General features: G+C 42.8%; 1 protein-coding gene across 1 annotated transcript in view; it reads left to right on the top strand.

Annotated features, from left to right (window-relative positions):
• The window catches only part of FAT4 (FAT atypical cadherin 4), a 146,399-nt gene extending 136,586 nt beyond the window's left edge, over nt 1-9,813 (top strand). The window contains exons 16-17 of the mRNA XM_086464371.1: nt 3,434-3,695; nt 7,934-9,813. Of these exons, the coding sequence (XP_086320497.1) occupies nt 3,434-3,695; nt 7,934-9,813 (2,142 nt within the window). The remainder of the gene's footprint in view (nt 1-3,433; nt 3,696-7,933) is intronic.
• The last annotated feature ends 8,024 nt before the right edge of the window (nt 9,814-17,837 follow it).

Genomic DNA, 17,837 nt, shown 5'->3' with positions numbered 1-17,837 from the left:
GCAGTTTGAGGAACAAGAGGCAACGCTCCCTGTACCAATGATTGCCAAAAAGTTCCCAGATTATGCTAGTTAATAAAACTAGTAATTTGACAGTGTGGCTTCTGGACCGCCACTCGTACCTGGAGTAGGTATCACGAGCACTCCCCTTGGCAGTGGCCCACGATGTCAGTGAAGCCAACCCACGCGTAGGTCTCCATGGCGTCTCAGTCTACTCCCAGTACAGAAGATGAGCTTTTTACAACTCTCTTGTCAGTCTTGAAAGCAGACAATTTTACAACTTGATTTTGGGGTCTTTTATTATGCTTGTTATCCAAAGTGTAAAGCATTCAGAGAAAAGCTGCCATGTGTTTTTTAATATTAAATTGTCCTAGGGAAAAGCTGCAAGTCCTCTGGCTGTTTCCATGCCTCCACATTTTTCCTCTTGTAACCGGGTATGGTGTAGCTGGGATTGGGATAAAATTAGAGAAATGGTAATAAATCAGAGCCGCTGAGATTGCGAGCAGCTGATTCACTGAATGATGGATGTAAACTCCTTACAAAGAACCTAAGAGAGCTCTTCATGATATAAAGGGATCCTTAATCCAGGAAAGATAAAAAATTTAGCAGATTAAATTAAACAATGGTCAATTCAGATTGAAAACGCCCCCCAAAATACCTACAAAATGGAAAAGGGTGGATGATTCCTTATTACTAAAGCTTTTTGTCACAGCTTCTTTTCCTACAAGTAATACACGTTGCAATTAATTCCATTAGCAGTAATGGCATAAAAACAGCAGGTTAAAGGTGAAATTGCCTGCCTTGTTTTAATCAAAAATCTCGTCTGAAATCAGGTTAAATTAGCGTAAGTGTAGCTCTGAGATCCATGAACTGTACGGGTAGAGAATGTGGGTTACATGTTACCTGTATGAGCTAACACATCTGCATATGTTAGGGTGGTGAGACAAGTGGAACAGGGTGCCCAGAGCAGCTGTGGCTGCCCCCTCCCTGGCAGTGCTCAAGGCCAGGCTGGATGGGGCTGGGAGCAACCTGGTCTGGTGGGAGGTGTCCTTGCCCGTGTCAGGGGGTTGGAACTGGATGGTCTTTAAGGTCCCTTCCCACCCAAACCAGTCTGTGATTCTATGTACATGTCGAGTTGCAGGAATAAATCCAAAGATAACTCTTTTAAATGGTATCTCATCCAGTGGGCTATAAATCTGTAAAGTCCAGCGCTTAGATTTAAGAAAAATAAGAAGCAATTTGTTCAGTGAAGGAGACTCAGAATATTAGTAAAGATGAATAATCCTTGTAGTTAGGGATGCGTTTGCTTGAGTGGATGATTCTTTTCGTTATATTGTACTTTTCAGTTACTCTGCCATTTAAATAAAACCCAGAAATGGGTGTTAACTCGATATTGTCAGCATCAGCGTTTGTTTCAAATTTGGAAATATTTTGTGCTTCAAGGAACCCAGAAGAACGTTCCTTATTTTTTCCTGGTTGAAGAAGTCAAGGACCAGTCTTTTCTCTGGAAATTTTGTTTTTCCAAAATCCACTAGTATATTATTTATGAGTCTCTTAGCATCAGTCACATGCAATTTTAAAGAAACAGAAATAGAGCTAGAGAGTCATAAATCAGTATGGAAAATGTCAGCTGCTGACAGGTAAATAATTCCACAATTCTTATCTAATGTGGAATTAAAAGTTACAATTCTGTGCTTAGTCTTCCCATAAGCTTAGAGGATATTGTCTGATATGGTATATTTCTGTTCATTTACATAAAGACCAAAACACAAGGCAGTATTTTCACAGAGCATGAAAGACAAAATAAGACTAACAAACCAATTACAGGTTACAGACATAAATATTTGGCCCAGTTAATCGCTTTATAAATACTTTTGATTGTGGCAAATGGTGTTTAATACGTTACGGTCGTCTGTGCGGCTGCATTTCCAAATGTGGGATTTTCTTTGGGCTGATAATAGTTTAACTTGTGCTTGCCGGTAACAAAAGCATCCTATCTCTGAAGGGCAGCTTCATCAAAGAGTCCTTCCAACAATCCGTTTTCAAATAGTCCAGATTATTCCATTTGTAAATTAAGTGCATCCACATATTAACCGTTGTGTTTCTTGATCCAAATGGAGTACGTGCGAGATACATTTGGTTGAGGCTGCTGCCAAGACGTGAGCATGGCCTTACAGCCATATTAAAGCTGCGCCGTATGAACAAAGTCCTCAACTTGCATCACTGAAGAAGTAAATCCAGAGCATTTAACAGTTTCTGGAAACGAGAGCAGCATTCTTGCAGCCGGTGTGTCACCTCACAGTCCTTCCCAGGTGAACGTTATTTTTCCTGGAACAAAGCATGTGAGGCTTAGAGAGCTTTCAACAAACCTGGGGCTTCGACCTTTCCTGGACTACGCGTGTGCACGTTCTGCACGCTCGTGTAACAGATCACGGACGGACCGAGCTGCAGCGAGGAGCACAGGAGGGAAAGCAGTCATCTTATTAATTTAATGTGTGCAGATTATGGCAGGAAACTTCCAACAACTTGCCGAGCCACCCTGTATGAGCTGTACACAAGTCCGCATGCCCTTAGGATGCCAGCTGACATACCTGACTTTTATGCAATATTTGAGAAGCTGGCATGTTTGGATGTTGGCTTTTTTTTCTTTTTAAACTCCCGTATCTTAAATGCAGAATTTGCACTGATCTCATTTTGGAATCATTCGATATTGAGCTAATAAGAGGTTTGAAATCCTGCGTCTCGTGATTCGATAGAATTGTAAGGCGCCATTCCTAAAGGAAAAGCCAAAAAATGTTTTGTGGAATTGAACAGTACCTTTTGTTCCTAACAGCTCACAAGTTTAAAAGCAGTTTGCTCACGTAAGCACCATTTGAAAATTCACACAAAACAATACACTTCGCAGCTCGTCAGAAAGGTTTCTAAAATTTTTTGCGAATTGGCAGAAAAAAACAGATATGAGCTGGGAAACTTGTTCAAATCCTGCCATGCCATATACGTGTTTCTTCTGTGTCATAGTGAAAACTGGATGCGTGTCTTTTGGGCAAGGACAGCATCTGTTTACTCTGCAAAGCATTTTCCACACTGGCATTGAAGAACAAGGAAGAATTATTCTTTTATTGGTTAAAACGTTTTGTCATGTGCGTGCCCTATTGCTGGCCTCTCGATAGGTTTTTCTCTTATGAGATTAGCTGGGGAACGAGTGGATGGCAGCTCTTAAGTTTTCTGCAGATGCAATGATGTATTTAATTGCAGCCAGATTTTTAGTGCTAAATAATTAATGCATTTTTAGTGCAAAACAATTATTTGGGGAAAAATGCACCATGGCTTCCTATTACAGCCGAAGCTGCGTGCTGCTGTAGCTGTACTGAATAGGCGTTACACTGGTTATGTGTATATCACTGTAAAATCATGTATTTTATATTTTTCTGATCAGATAAAAGGTGGGAAAGTGCATTACGTATCCGATGCTGGAATTGCTGGGAAAGTGGAAAGAAATATCCCAGAAGTGTACGCGGCAGATGGTCAGTGGCATTCGGTCCTCATTGAGAAGAACGGGTCTGCTACGGTCCTGTCTGTTGACAAGACTCATAGCCGAGACATTCTCCATGCTACGCAAGACTTTGGAGGACTGAACGTTCTTACGATTTCTTTGGGAGGAATCCCATCGAGCCAACCTTTCAAGAACACAGTGGCAGGTAATTTTTATTATTTTTTTCTTTTCATATAGTGGACATAAGCACATCTGAACAAAGGGTCCCCGTCTGGTTAAAGGTTGCAGAAAGTACTGTAATTCTTTATCAGTAATTAGTATACTTCCATCCTTTGCCAGCAAACCTGCAATTTGAATGAATAAGGAAGGCAGACTTTGTTCCTTCCATACACGTGGCAGCCTTGTTGTTTCCAAAAGCAGGCACTCCATCTGCAGGGCTTTTTGGAGGAGGGGCTGGGTTTGCTTGCTTGTCTGTAAATCAGTTGTTATAGTTTTGTTATGCTAATGGAGAAGAAAGGATCTATTCTTTACCTGGGTCAGAATCTGGAAAATCAAGGCAAATCTTTGACTTGGGCAAAAATGCTAATTAAGAACTTTGTCTCTGTAGGGGTTTGGTAAGTACTGCCGGATTTAGCCTGTTATTAATATGATTAAAATATTTTCTGGAACTCCAACTTCCTCCTGCTTTTTCCTGATGTCAGATGGAGAATAAGATTTATTTCTGAGCAACAGAAACCATGGACAATAAGGAACCACCCTCAGACCAACATCTAGCTGTTAAGAAGTAAATCAATCTCCCTTAAGAGTTCAAGCAACTGTCTTAGACCCTGGCAAAAGAATTAGATAACATACAATTGGTATCATTCCCCCAGTGATAAGTAAAGATGGAAGTGATTTTTAGCTACAAACTGTGAGATACTCCAGACAATGCAGGCGTAGGTTTCACAGGGGTTTTATACTGAAAATTCTTCCTGGCTTCAAGAATTGTGACCAGATAAAGTATCTTTGAGTGGAGCAAATTCACACTTCACATTTGTGTATTGTGGAGTTGTATGAAGTGTGGTACAAAATCATCTGGATGCTGTGCTAGCCTTTACCCTTTTTACATGTATGTTTTATGAACAGCGAATGCGTGGAAAAATCAGAGGCTTTTAAGAGAGCTGGAACAAAGAAAATTGAGGATAGTAACTTCTCACCACTGCCTGATGCTGTGACAGACACATTAGGAGTGTCTGGCTTCCATTAGGCATACACAATCCAAAATCTCTTATTCATGTGATTTGATTTTATTTTAATATTGGATTACATTGTGTATGACATACCAAAGATTTACAAGGGGGAGGTATAAAACTCTGCATGAACTCAAAGACAAAAATATCTGCAGTACTGTTAAAGGCAGACAAAAACATACACAGGCAACAGTTCCAGGGCTGTGAAGCTGCTATTTCGAACAATGTTTTCAAACCCAGGTAGACCTGACAAAGTCCTGCTTGCTGTTTATCACATCACTGCTGCAAGGGACCACCAAGCATTTGGCAAGGTAATCGGCCATTTTGCTTGGGCTCCCACCTGGACATAAATCCTCAATTTCCTCTTTATTTGGGAATGTAAAAGCAAGAGAAAAGGAAAATATAAGTAATGCTGTGAGAAAACACATCTCTTTCAGAGTGGAAATAACACAGAAATGGCACGCTGGCAAAGCTGAGAAGGCTCTTTCATGTCCCTGTACACCACATGACTTGCATCTCTCAGGGAACGTATTTGATGTCGATACCCACTCGGTATTTCATTTCTGACATCAGAGGGTGTTCGAATTTTAAAACAACATACTTTGAAGATTATAAATCTGTAATATCACCTCATACAACTTGAGTGTATTTGCTGTTTCATGACAGAGTAAATATTCGTAACATTTATCTCTGTGCTACCCGTTTTACAGAGATTTCCACAGTTGTTCACAAAGTTCCCATTCATAGTGGCTGTTCGTCCATTCCAGCAGTGTGTTTGCAGAAATGAACCTTTCTCTGACGCTGCTAATGCGTGGAAAATTTGCTCCTGTTTATTGTTTCACCCAAGTGGGGTGCTTTAGAACTGAGTAGTGGCGCTTTCCTTCTCCTTGTTGATTATTTGATTTTCACTGATAAATTTATTCTTGAATAATGTCCTCCTATAAACCTGGCACCACACATGGCATCCCAAGGAGAACCCATCAGCAGTTAAGGAGAAGTAAACATGTTCCTTGCAGCAACAACGCACGTGGACACCGAGAGCATAACTTAACAAACACATCTCCTCATACCATTTTGTCGCAGCTCTGAGCAGAGGTCAGCGTGAGGTTGCGCTATCCTAAAACCCTCACAGAAAGGATTAAGTCTGGGGAACACAGAGAATTATGAAGCTGGCAAAAGGCTGGATTTTCCTGCGACCTCACACAAAACCACCACACAAAGGCCGGGGATAATCCCATCTCCCTGGGGTCTCTCAGCACTGAAATTCAGCGTCACCACTGACAGGGTAGTGTTACAATCAAGCTACGGGAAGTTTGGGAAAAGGCCACTGGAGATTCAGGGACGTAAAAATATCGCCATGATTTTGGGAGACAGTAAGACAGGAGGCTTAGCTGAAGCACGGTAGGTTTCCAGGAGAAACTGGAAAGCACGCAAGCGAAGGGGAATGGGAGGTAATGTTTTCTGCTTGCACAGCCAAGTCAGCTGCACACAGGTTTCTCTGTGCAGATGATAAGAAGTTTTAGAAATATGGGAAAATTAGGGAACAAAACCATTGAAGTATATTGAATGAAGTCGTTAGAAGGAATATTTGTTCAAATTCATTTTAAAGGCATTAAATACTATTGGAAGAGATGTTTCCCTCTGGTAACCGTTTGAATTCTTGGCTTATTTACTGAGCAATGGAGCCTTTCATTTAGCTTCAATGAAATGGGTCTATAAATTGAAAATTGGGTCAGTTTAACAATATATTTTAGAAAATACAATGTTTCTGCAAAATCCAACCGTTTGCTCATTGCTTAGTATTTTGGCGAAACAATTTTGCTTCAGGGGGAAAATACATTATAATAAAGATCTGAGAATGTAACCTTCAGACCTCCTTCAGTCAGTCCGTCTGTAAGATAAGCATGCTGCAATCACAGAGGTATCCATTTGCATTGCAAACCTCAGATCTGATCTGCTCTGTGAGCAGCAGAGTTGAGTCTATGTGTGAGCAACCTATTTTTTTAGCAAAAATTCATTTTTTAATTTCATTTTGTATTATGTTTTTTTCCTCAATTTGAGCTTTATTCCCAGTCTCCAAGCGTAAGGTAGACACTTCCTAATCAAGCAGTAGTTCCTTATCCCATGCAGTCTATATAATTCTTAAAAGCCAGATCAACATTTCAAACTGTATTTAGACTTCTGCTTACAATTGCCTGTTTTTTTCAGTATTAATGAAAGCAATAGAAGTGCAAAATGTCCTACAGGTCTTCTAGAAAACATGATATGTTAATTTCAGCATCTTAATTGCCCATTTTTGCGCATTTTATTTACTCATTAAGAATATTTTTGTTGCTTTGAAATCTTAGTGTTGAAGTTAAAAACCACGGTCTCTTTCCAGACTCTTATTTGGCAGTCTTAGAAGAACCACTTATCTTGGTATCATTTATATAAGTGCCATGCCTGTATCTCCGAAGAAATGACTTAATTTCTTTCTTATCTTTAGTCTCCATTTCTGTGCACAGCTCAGGTGTGAAAATCATTCATTTTATAAGGTGTATGCATATGGAAGTCGTGTCAGAAGCTCCAGGCATGACCGGCCTTTGCTTAACCTTATTCTGCTTAAAAGTAGATTTCAGTTGCTGTCTAATATGAATCGCAAAAAAATTGTCAAAAGTTTATGAACCAAATAGTCCTTACAACCTAAGAGGAAATATTTAACAGAAGCAAGAAAGCGTTCCTTACTCCTGAGCCTAAGGGATTCGGTACAGATTGTTAGGTACTGAATCATCTGTGAATGGGCCATCCTTCTAGCGAAATAAGTGAGGTTACTCGGATATTGCACTGTTCTGTGGTTAATATTGAAGATGTTTTTACATTAATCACAACACAAGGTAAAAATGCGGGGAAGCAACCGTAAGCCCAGTACACGTAAGATTCAGTCATGAAAACGTGGAGGCTTCACGCGCACAACTAACGGCGTGATTTATCCTCCGCGCTGCTTAAAACCACTTCACAAAACAAGGCTGTCGCCCGCCTTGTAGCGTCTGTTGCTTCTGTGTTTCTGTTCCCCTTTTCGTTTCAGGGGGCAAGAGGCACAGCGCAGATCTTGTCACCTGCTGAGCCAAAAGGTTTCCCGTTTAGCGTGACATCGACGCTCAGAGTGTCTTTGACTGCTGTTGGCGGTGCCTACTCAGTCTTCGGGTCCTGATGTGACTGTTGCTTTTCCTCCTAGGCTTCGATGGCTGCATTTCCTACATCAAGTACGGCGAGGAGAGCCTTCCCTTCTCTGGCAAGCACAGCCTCGCCACTCTCTCCAAAACAGACCCCTCGGTGAAGATCGGCTGCCGCGGCCCCAACGTCTGTGCCAGCAGTCCCTGCTGGGGCGAGCTGATGTGCATCAACCAGTGGTACGCCTACCAGTGCGTCCCACCGGGTGCCTGTGCCTCCAGCCCCTGCCAAAACGGGGGCAGCTGTGAGCCCGGGGCACACGCCGGCTTCACCTGCAGCTGCCCTGAGGCGTACGCAGGACGGACGTGTGAGACGGTGGTGGCGTGCCTGGGGGTCTCGTGTGCGCCGGGCCACGAGTGTAGAGCGGGGATCAACGGTGGCCACATCTGCCTCCCAGCCCCACACCCCGCCGAGCTGTCGCTGCCCCTCTGGGCCGTGCCGGCTATCGTGGGCAGCTGCGCGACGGTCCTGGCGCTGCTGGTTCTCAGCCTCATCCTTTGCAACCAGTGCCGAGGGAAGAAGTCGAAAGCTCCGAAAGAGGAGAAGAAAACGAAGGAGAAGAAGAAAAAAGGGAGCGAGAACGTGGCGTTTGATGACCCTGACAACATCCCGCCTTATGGCGATGATATGACTGTCAGGAAGCAGCCTGAAGGGAACCCAAAACCCGACATCATCGAAAGGGAAAACCCGTATCTCATCTATGACGAAACCGACATCCCGCACGCCACGGAGACAATCCCCAGCGCCCCGCTGGCTTCCCCCGAGCCCGAAATCGAGCACTACGACATCGACAACGCCAGCAGCATCGCCCCCTCGGATGCCGACATCATCCAGCACTACAAGCAGTTCCGGAGCCACACGCCCAAGTTCTCCATCCAGAGGCACAGCCCGTTGGGCTTCGCGCGGCAGTCACCCATGCCCCTGGGAGCCAGCAGCTTGACCTACCAGCCCGCCTACGGGCAGGGCTTGAGGACAACGTCTTTAAGCCACTCAGCGTGCCCTACTCCCAACCCCCTGTCTCGGCACAGCCCTGCACCCTTCTCCAAATCGTCGACTTTCTACAGGCACAGCCCAGCGAGGGAGCTGCACCTTGCCATAAGGGAAGGGAGCCCGCTGGAGATGCACAACGATGTCTGCCAGCCCGGCATTTTTAACTACGCCACTCGGCTGGGGAGGAGAAGTAAGAGCCCACAGACCATGGCGAGCCACGGTTCCCGACCGGGAAGCCGTCTGAAGCAGCCCATCGGGCAGATCCCTCTGGAGACTGCTCCTCCGGTGGGGCTGTCCATCGAAGAGGTGGAGAGACTGAACACCCCTCGCCCCAGAAACCCCAGCATCTGCAGCGCAGACCATGGCCGGTCCTCTTCTGAGGAGGACTGCAGAAGACCTCTATCGCGGACGAGGAACCCGGCCGATGGTATCCCCGCGCCCGAGTCCTCCTCCGACAGCGACTCCCACGAGTCCTTCACCTGCTCGGAGATGGAGTATGACAGGGATAAGCCCATAGCGTACACCTCCAGGATGCCCAAGTTATCCCAGGTCAATGAGTCCGATGCGGATGACGAGGACAACTACGGCGCCAGGCTGAAGCCCCGGCGGTACCCTGGCCGCCGAGGCGAGGGGGGGCCGGTGGGGGCACAGGCAACCGTCGCCTGCACGGGGGAGAGCTCTTTGCCCATGAAGCTGGGGCAGCAAGCGGGCAGCTTCAACTGGGACAATCTCTTGAACTGGGGCCCAGGTTTTGGGCATTATGTGGATGTTTTCAAAGATTTGGCATCACTTCCTGAAAAAACAACAGCAGCAGCAGCAGCAGCGAGTGAAGACAGCAAAGGTGGTACCACGAAGCCTGTTTCCAAGGATGGGGAAGCAGAACAGTATGTATAGGCTTTATCTCCTGGTATTGCCTCAGTGCAAAGCCACGGGGACCGGTCAAACCATTATATGGTTGTCAAAAAGCAAAGGTCAGCATTTGAACCCCAGGCCAGTTTGGTTGGAGGAGACTTTAAAAATAATAACCATTATGCTGCTGAAAGAGACTGAAAACCTTTTTAATTTAATTATGCTTGGATGAATTTATTTCTCCTGCATGCATTGTATTTGAAAACAAGATATTAGGCATGCAGCCTTCGAAAAGGGTTTCCTATTTACCGTTGTTTGGTTTGTGATTCTTAAATTAATAATGCTTTGTTCTGAAAATGAACTAATTTTTTTTTTTTTTTTAATTGTGAAGGATGTGCATATTGTCTCCAGCTACTAACGTGTTTTACGATGCAAGAGTATTGAGGATTTGATTTTCCTTAAGAAGTGCATGGAAGAAGGATGGTGAATGAAGGAATTACAATAGTAAGGTGTCTCAGAAAACATAGTTACCGTATCCTGCAGTTGCTCACCTGTAACTTTATGGATGAAATTAGCTTGAATCATTGCTGGCAACAGTGCTGTAAGTCTTATTCCATACAAGAGGTGCTAGAAGCAGCTCAAGCCAGTCAGCACTTTAGGAGTCTTGGTTTCTTTTCATCTTGTTTATTTGGGGTTTTTTTCCTTTTTTTTTTTTTTTTTTTTTGTCTGTTTATTTGTTTTGTTTTTTGACAAAGTTGTGTGAGAGCTTCTGAATCTCCTACGAAGTATTTCAGCACGCTTAACCCCAGTCCCTGGCCACCCCTCTCAGTGCTTCCAGTGGGAGGGGAGCGATGGGCATTTGTCAGTCCAGCCAAGTAGCCTGACTCGCAGCAGCTCGATCAAGGGGAGTGAAGGAACAACCCCTCGATTTCCACATCTCTTGGCCTCTGATCTCGGCTGTGCTGCTGCTGCAGTCTGTGCTTCTCCCCAGATTCCATTTTCCCATCTGTACTATGGAAAGGTAGGAAAAACACTCACCTACCTCACAGGGGTGTTGTGAGGACTAGTTAGTTAACTCATCTGAAGTGCTTGGACATTATAAAGCACTATAATAAGTATTATCATAATTATTATTAAAGCACTGCCTAGCCTTTGTGACCTTGGAGTGGCATTTTCTGCATTATATGATTTTCTATGATGGAGACTTTGAAGAATTATTTATTGTATAGAAAATTACTGCACTCTAGCATTTCGGAGTGGATATGAGGGAAAACTACTTGTAGATTCATTAATGTAGCTTACTGTTTGTCCCAAATTCCCTAAAGTTTTAGGTAAAGTAGAACCTCACAAAGCCCTTACATCTTCATGCAGATCTGATGAGCCTATCGTACTGTGTAAAAACTTCAAATTTGTTGTTTGTTGTTTTTTTTTTTTACCTAAGCTGTGTTTTTATATCAATATTTTCCTATGCTGAATAGTTTTCTTGCTTTCAGGGAAGGTAAGAAAAATACTTTTTTTACATTTGTTACTTATGTAACATCCATATTTTTCACATTTTGATAAAATTGTAACATACTGTATGCTTTCTACCTGTAAATGCCAATAATAGAATTAAATATTTATTTAAAATCTTTAGTCTTTGTTATTGGAAACCTTTCATTTTACTCTCGCTCTAATTTCCACTCCCTGATCTTCGCTTTTACTAGCTTTTTATTCAGAAAATGGGCTTTAAGAAGCAAGTTGATGACGCAAAGTTACGCATTCAGAGTTCATTCACAGCGAAGGCAGCACTAGTATCTCTGTGACAATTAAATTAATCTCTCTGCAGAGGGGCAGCATAAGCCCAGTGCACTTCTTGAAGTCCCACTGAGTCCACTGTGGCAGTCCCTTACAAAGGGATGAATTTCACCAGGGGTGAGGGAAGCATTCAGCATATCCCTCTTGTATTTCATGAGTGACCTTGATATGACTGAAAACCAGCAGGCTTCACTTATCTCGGGAAGATGGAGAAGAGATGGATGGTATGGTGACGTTGTGGAGCCTAAGATAATGTCCAAAAGTACCAAATCTACTTTCAGATTTCTAGTGACATAATAAACCCGTATTTTAGTCCATAGGGGTTTATGAGTAGTAACTGGTTTTGCATTTGTTAACCAAGACGTCCACCTCCGCTCAAAGCCGAAGCTTTCCAGTACATAGGAGTGTGAGAACAAGAGCTTTCTTTAGTAAAGCAGCAGTTGAACAATAAATAACTGCATTCTTGTATATTTATAAGAGAGTAAATCAAACTTAGACAACTTGTTGGAGAATGCAAAGAGTGAAAAAGTTAAGACTGCAGGCAAGAGGTGAATTCTGAGGTTACACTTTGAATTAGTGGTATTTTGTTTAAAGAACTTAGAAAAGAACAACAATTTGAGGGTGTTTTTTTATCTGTTACTCTTTTAGTTTGGAGTTTTTTGGTCAGCTTGTCTTGGAACAAGCAATGAGGAACCCACTCTTTTTGGCTAAAAATGCTGCCAACTTTATCTTGCCCCACAACAGTGAAAAGATAATGGGCCAAGTAGCCCACATTTGTGTGTAAGTAGTTTCATCTGAAATAACAAGGGATCCAGAAATTAATTCGGAGTTTGAGAAGCTGCTGTAATTAAACATCTGTTAAAAAGCTGTATGTTTAGTTTGAATATTATCCTTTAATACAGACTGTACCACATCCAAGCAGTGATTTTAATAACACATGAAAACTTTAACAAATGAAATCTTTTAAATGTAACACCAAACATATTGAGAACTGCATATGCCAGTTAAGCATTCTGAGATTATCAAAAAGTCTTGTAAAAGGAAAATAATATGCAAAGTGCACTTACACAAAATTTATGTCATAACTTTAATGCAGTTTATCAAGTTGTAGTGCATTCCTCTAAATTTTGACAGTTTCTATGATAGACAAAAGTGTATTTTACTGATTTCCATCTTCCCCTGTTTCTTAAAAGCATAGAGATGTTTTTGACACTTAAACATATGATCCATTTCTGCCTTTTTTTTTCTTAATTCTTTCATGATGAGGATCAGAAATGGGCTCCAAGTGAATCATGTGAAGCGATCATCCAAAGTTATTAGGGTTGTGAGGAGTGAGCCGCATAGTTCCCCTGGTTCATCACTGGAACTGCACAGTCCTGTTTCAAGATCTGGGACATATTATAAGTCACAAATATGCGGAAAGGCGAACGGTCTGCACTGCTCCCTTCGGTGTGCGGGAGCCTCCAAACACGTCTCATGTCAGCAACTTGACTTAGTGACCTATCTTTCTGCTAGTGGCTTCCACGGAGACACTCCTTTTCTTTCCTGTGGGATGAGGGAGGGAACTGTGCCACTGTCCACCTTCTTCTAGAGGGCTACAGCTGAACTGTTGTTGCCGTCTCAGATGGGTATGTTTTCTCCTGATGACTAACCAGATGAAAATGGACAGGGATATGGCAGATTTACTCGGCATTCTCTTGTATACCTATGACAGGGAAAACACAATGGAGTTTTGAAATACTGTAATTTCTGGTAGGGGGATAAATTACTAAAAGAAGTGAAATCTACATTTGTCTGATTCAAGGCCTTCCAATATTTTTCGTCAAAGCTATGCGATTTAAAACCCACAAAATTAATTGAAAGACACACTGCATTAAAAAGTAATGTGAAGTCCCACATTCTGCTGCAAACATCCCCCATCGATAAGCAGACTATCAGTCTACGCTGGAGACCACAAGCTGTGTCAAAGAGTATCAGTTAGCAGTGCAAAACCCAGCTGGAGCCCTGTTACTCCAGTCTGGAAATGGGAAGGCTTGGAGTGGGAAGGGGCTGCGGGATCTCGCTGAGTCCTTCAAAAACTGAAGACGGAGCCAGATGCTCCTCAGAGGTGCACAGCAAGAGGAGTAGAGCTGCCAGTGGTCATAAGGTAAATTCCCATTGGATATGATGGAAATTATTCTGGTAATGGGAGCGGTTAGGTGCTGGAAAAGATTGCCTAGCGGTGTTGTGGCATCCCTGACCCTGGAAATATCCAAAACTTGCTTGGACAACATACCGTTGAACCTCATCTAACTTCATAGCTGGTCTTGCTTTGAGTGGGGCATTGGACCACATGACCTCTGATGGTGTCTCCTAAACCTAAATGATCCTGTGATTCCAGGTACGTCCAGCACCCCCTCCATTTCCCCTTCCTGTTGTTATAGACAGAAATAGATGAGACGTGCTGGTCTGGGGCGCCACTCCTCTAGTACCGACGCGTTTGAAGATCACAGGATCAGAGAATGGTTTGGGTTGGCAGGAACCTTAAAGACCATCTAGTTCCAACCCCCCTGCCACGGGCAGGGACACCTTCCACTAGACCAGGTTGCTCCAAACCTGGTCCAGCCAGGCCTTGGAAAAGATCTATCAGTTGCAAATGAGGAGTGCAAACAGCACCTTGAGCTGATATCAGCAAACTAATCTAGCTTCACTACAGCAATTTACTGTATTTCATTTATTTCTTCTGTGTAACACTGATTGTATTTAATTTTTGCCAGCCAGCTCCTACAGGTGATAATCTGAAGTTTCCTCGAAATGATGTGAGCTTTCACTGATCACCTCCTGTGCCGCTTTGAGAGTACTGTCTTTTTTATTGTATTGTAGGTCATATTTCTGAAGCACAAAATTCAAATAATAATAATAATAATAATAATAATAATAATAATAATATCCTTCAGTGTGAGTATTTAATTTAGAAATGTTGCTGTGTGAACTGAAATCCCTAAGAGACTCCTAATTAATGCCTTCTGTCGTGGATCTTCTTTTGAAATTTGGGAAGGAGAATGAGGAAGAAAAAAAAGATTAAGAAAAAAGGTTGCTATTTTTTGAAGTAGGACTGAGGGAGGCAATCAAAAAGGTTGATCTCCCTTCTTTCTCATGCTAGTGTTTTACTGTTCACTCTTTTATCCTTTTCCATGTCCATCTACGTATTCATTCAACAATCTTTCCTCTGCTCTATGAAGTCAGTGCTTTGTTCATCCCAAAGTGCTCATTTTGGTTTTCTATAAATAGCAGTTAACGAGGATGGCTGACAGCATGTGCTCAGGTTGTCAGTGAGCATCACAGCCTGTCATTTTGAAAATTTAGACATTTGCACTCAACTGGCCTTTCTTACACCTTTCATTCAGCCAAGCCTTACAAGAGCTTTTTCCAGCAAACAAATCCAGTTGGATTCTTAGTAATTTTTACTGCATTTTCTTTTTTCCAATGACTTCCAGGTTTCATCATCCTCCTGTACGGAGATGATCAGCGGTAGATAGAGTGTTTCTGAGTTGGACTTTCTGTTTAAAAGTACCTTTATCTCTGCCCTTCACAAAGTAGATTCTCAACAGATCCAATTTTATGGCCATGTGTATTTCATTTAGGAGCACGTACAAAAAATAAATAAAAAATAGCATTGCAATAGTAGCAGGGAAATTTCTCAACGACTTCTAAACGTAAGGGGAAGAGTCTATGAAAGCAGTGCCAGAAAGTTTGGCAACCTGCTGAAACAAAACCTCAGGGCATTTCAGTTGATTGCATTCTCCATTGAGGCGAAAATAGTGACAAGCGTGTCTACCACTAATGATGAAAACTGCTTGACGTTTAATCAGCTAACGATGAGACATCCTCAGCAGAGACTGCGTAGAAGCCACCTTGTGCGTGCTACTTGTCAGACCTGGCCACCTTGCAGGCCTCAGCTGGGATCCACTTCTGACAGCACCCAGGACCAGAAGCTCTTACAACGTGCTTTGAGTCTTTCAAGATCCTTAGCTGAGGGCAAGTTCAAAAGTAATGCTTCCTTTTGCCTCAGACCAAGGTGAAGGGCTGGTTTCCAGAGGCCACTCTGAAGTAATTCCACATGAATGACCAAAATACCTTCCTCTAATTTGCCGTTTGCTGGTGGAGAAGAAAAAAGGCTCTCAATCTGTGGTTCCAAGGAAATATTTCGTTTTGGGGAATGGATGCAATTTTCAGAAGTTTCCACCAACTTGGCTCGAGCTCCTCAAGCCCTTTTTTTCAGCTGAGAACTCACAAAGGGCTGGTTACGGGAAGACCCTGCACAGTGCCTTATGCCAGTTAAACCGCGGCGTGCTCTGCCTGTTCTTTGTGGCGGTTGTGGATCATACTGTGGCTGCTCGCAGCTCTACATCACCCAGTGTCTTACGCAATCTTCCTGCTTCTCTGCTTTCAGCGCAGGGCGAAACAAGGATCCAGCAAGGTGTTTCTTTTCCCTCTCCCTTGCAACTGGAAAGGACGACTAGAAATAGGTGGAGAATGAGTAGAAATGGCTCCTTCTAACTGCCGGTAAACAGGAATGCTAAAGTAAATGCATTTAACTTCAATTTAAATCCCTTTAGAGGGAGCATTTTCAGGGAGTCGTCAAACAGTGTCAGCTAGAAGAAAACAAAGACAAAAGCCCCACATCTGAAAATTTGTTTCAGTCAGGACAAATCAGGCAGACTTCTGCCTGAGCCCCAAGGACAACGTGTGGTATTTCAGATAACTCACATGTTTTGTCAGCTACTGTGGTAAAATCGTCAAGAAAGTGGGATAGCTTGGAGTGGAAATCATAAAGCAGTAGCCACTGAAGATCAGAAACTTCAGTGTGAAAAGATGCGCCAGAGTGAAAATCCAGGAGTAAAAGGAGAGATCGAGGGAGCAGCAGAACACAGAAGGCTGTGATGGAATGAAAATTTTATGTATTTTTGCTAAGGATGACCACACTTATCAAACACCCACATTACCACAGTCAGCATACACAAGGGAACAGTTCAGCTGTGTGTGTGATCAGCACCTGTTGTGTTGCCTGAGGAAAAATGTCAGCAGAAAGTCTCTTTGCAAAGGAGTATGGTTTTGTGCACGCGTGTGTAAGTTGATGCACACACACACAGCAACATATGTACGTAGACCTCCATAGGCATGCTTTCCATATGGCAATTAATACCTTGCAAATTGCCTGGCAAGGCTCCATGATTGGAAAACAGATTAGCAACGTCTCTCCCCCCAATAGTAATAAAAAAACAAGCCACTGTTCTGTATAATTCCCTTAAAATACTGTGACTCTTTGTGAAGCCCGTCAGACAAGGAGTAGGGAAAATAAACAGGTCCCTCTCTTGCCATTTGTTGGTTTATTTCCCCTGAGTCTTTTAAAAGCCAGAGTCTGATTTAGTAATTAGTGTTTGTTCTTGCATCTCTTGTGCAATTAGCTAAAACAGCAAATTAGGGAATAGGAAATAAACATTAATATAAAAACCAAACATTAATATAAAAGGACATATACCAGATGAGAAATGGATATTGTTGAGTCACTCAAAAAACATACTTTGGTGTAATGATCTAGAATACTTCCAAATATGCACTGTAATTTCCTTTAAAATACAACTCCCCCTTAATAATGTCTTTATTAAAAGTTTGTTACACCTTGGCAAAGAGACTACGTGACAGCATCATTTTATAAGAATTCCTTGTAGTTCGTAGAAAGCTAAGTGAGAACTGGAATGGTTCGTCTCTCAAAACTTCTGGTAAGCATATTAAAAAGCAAAAGGAACGTTTTATTACAATTTTTTGACACCTGTAGACCTCATGGCAATCGCCAAAACGGGCTGCACTTTGCAAAGCCACATAACGCTGTGTGGCAGAGAATGCCGTTTTTGTAACAATGTGGAGGTAAGGCTGATGGCACCTCCTTGCTTTGTAAAACGGGGTTACGACTGACACGACACATTATAGGAAGAAAGTTACCGCACCGTACTGACAGAGGCAAGACACTAGTTTTGAGAAGGAGCACTGAGCTCTGATACACTCTGATACTTGCCCTCAACCTCAGAACACTTGGACCATGCCCGGGTCCCCAGTGCAGCCTTTTTTTTTTTGCGACGTTGTCAGTTCAGCATTCATAACTGCCTATGAATTTCTGCCTACGTATTTATTTACAAGGAGGAAAATGCTTTTGCAATGGGGCACGGATTGGCATTTCGGTGTGAACACGTTCCTGTCACCAAGAAAAAGCATGGGCAAAAGTTTGTTACCTT

This window comes from Leptosomus discolor, chromosome 4, assembly GCF_034619465.1.
Source record: "Leptosomus discolor isolate bLepDis1 chromosome 4, bLepDis1.hap2, whole genome shotgun sequence".
In the NCBI taxonomy this organism is placed as follows: Eukaryota; Metazoa; Chordata; class Aves; order Leptosomiformes; family Leptosomidae; genus Leptosomus; species Leptosomus discolor.
The sequence above is the reverse complement of the archived record's forward strand: the minus strand, read 5'-3'. Positions and strand labels throughout refer to the sequence as shown.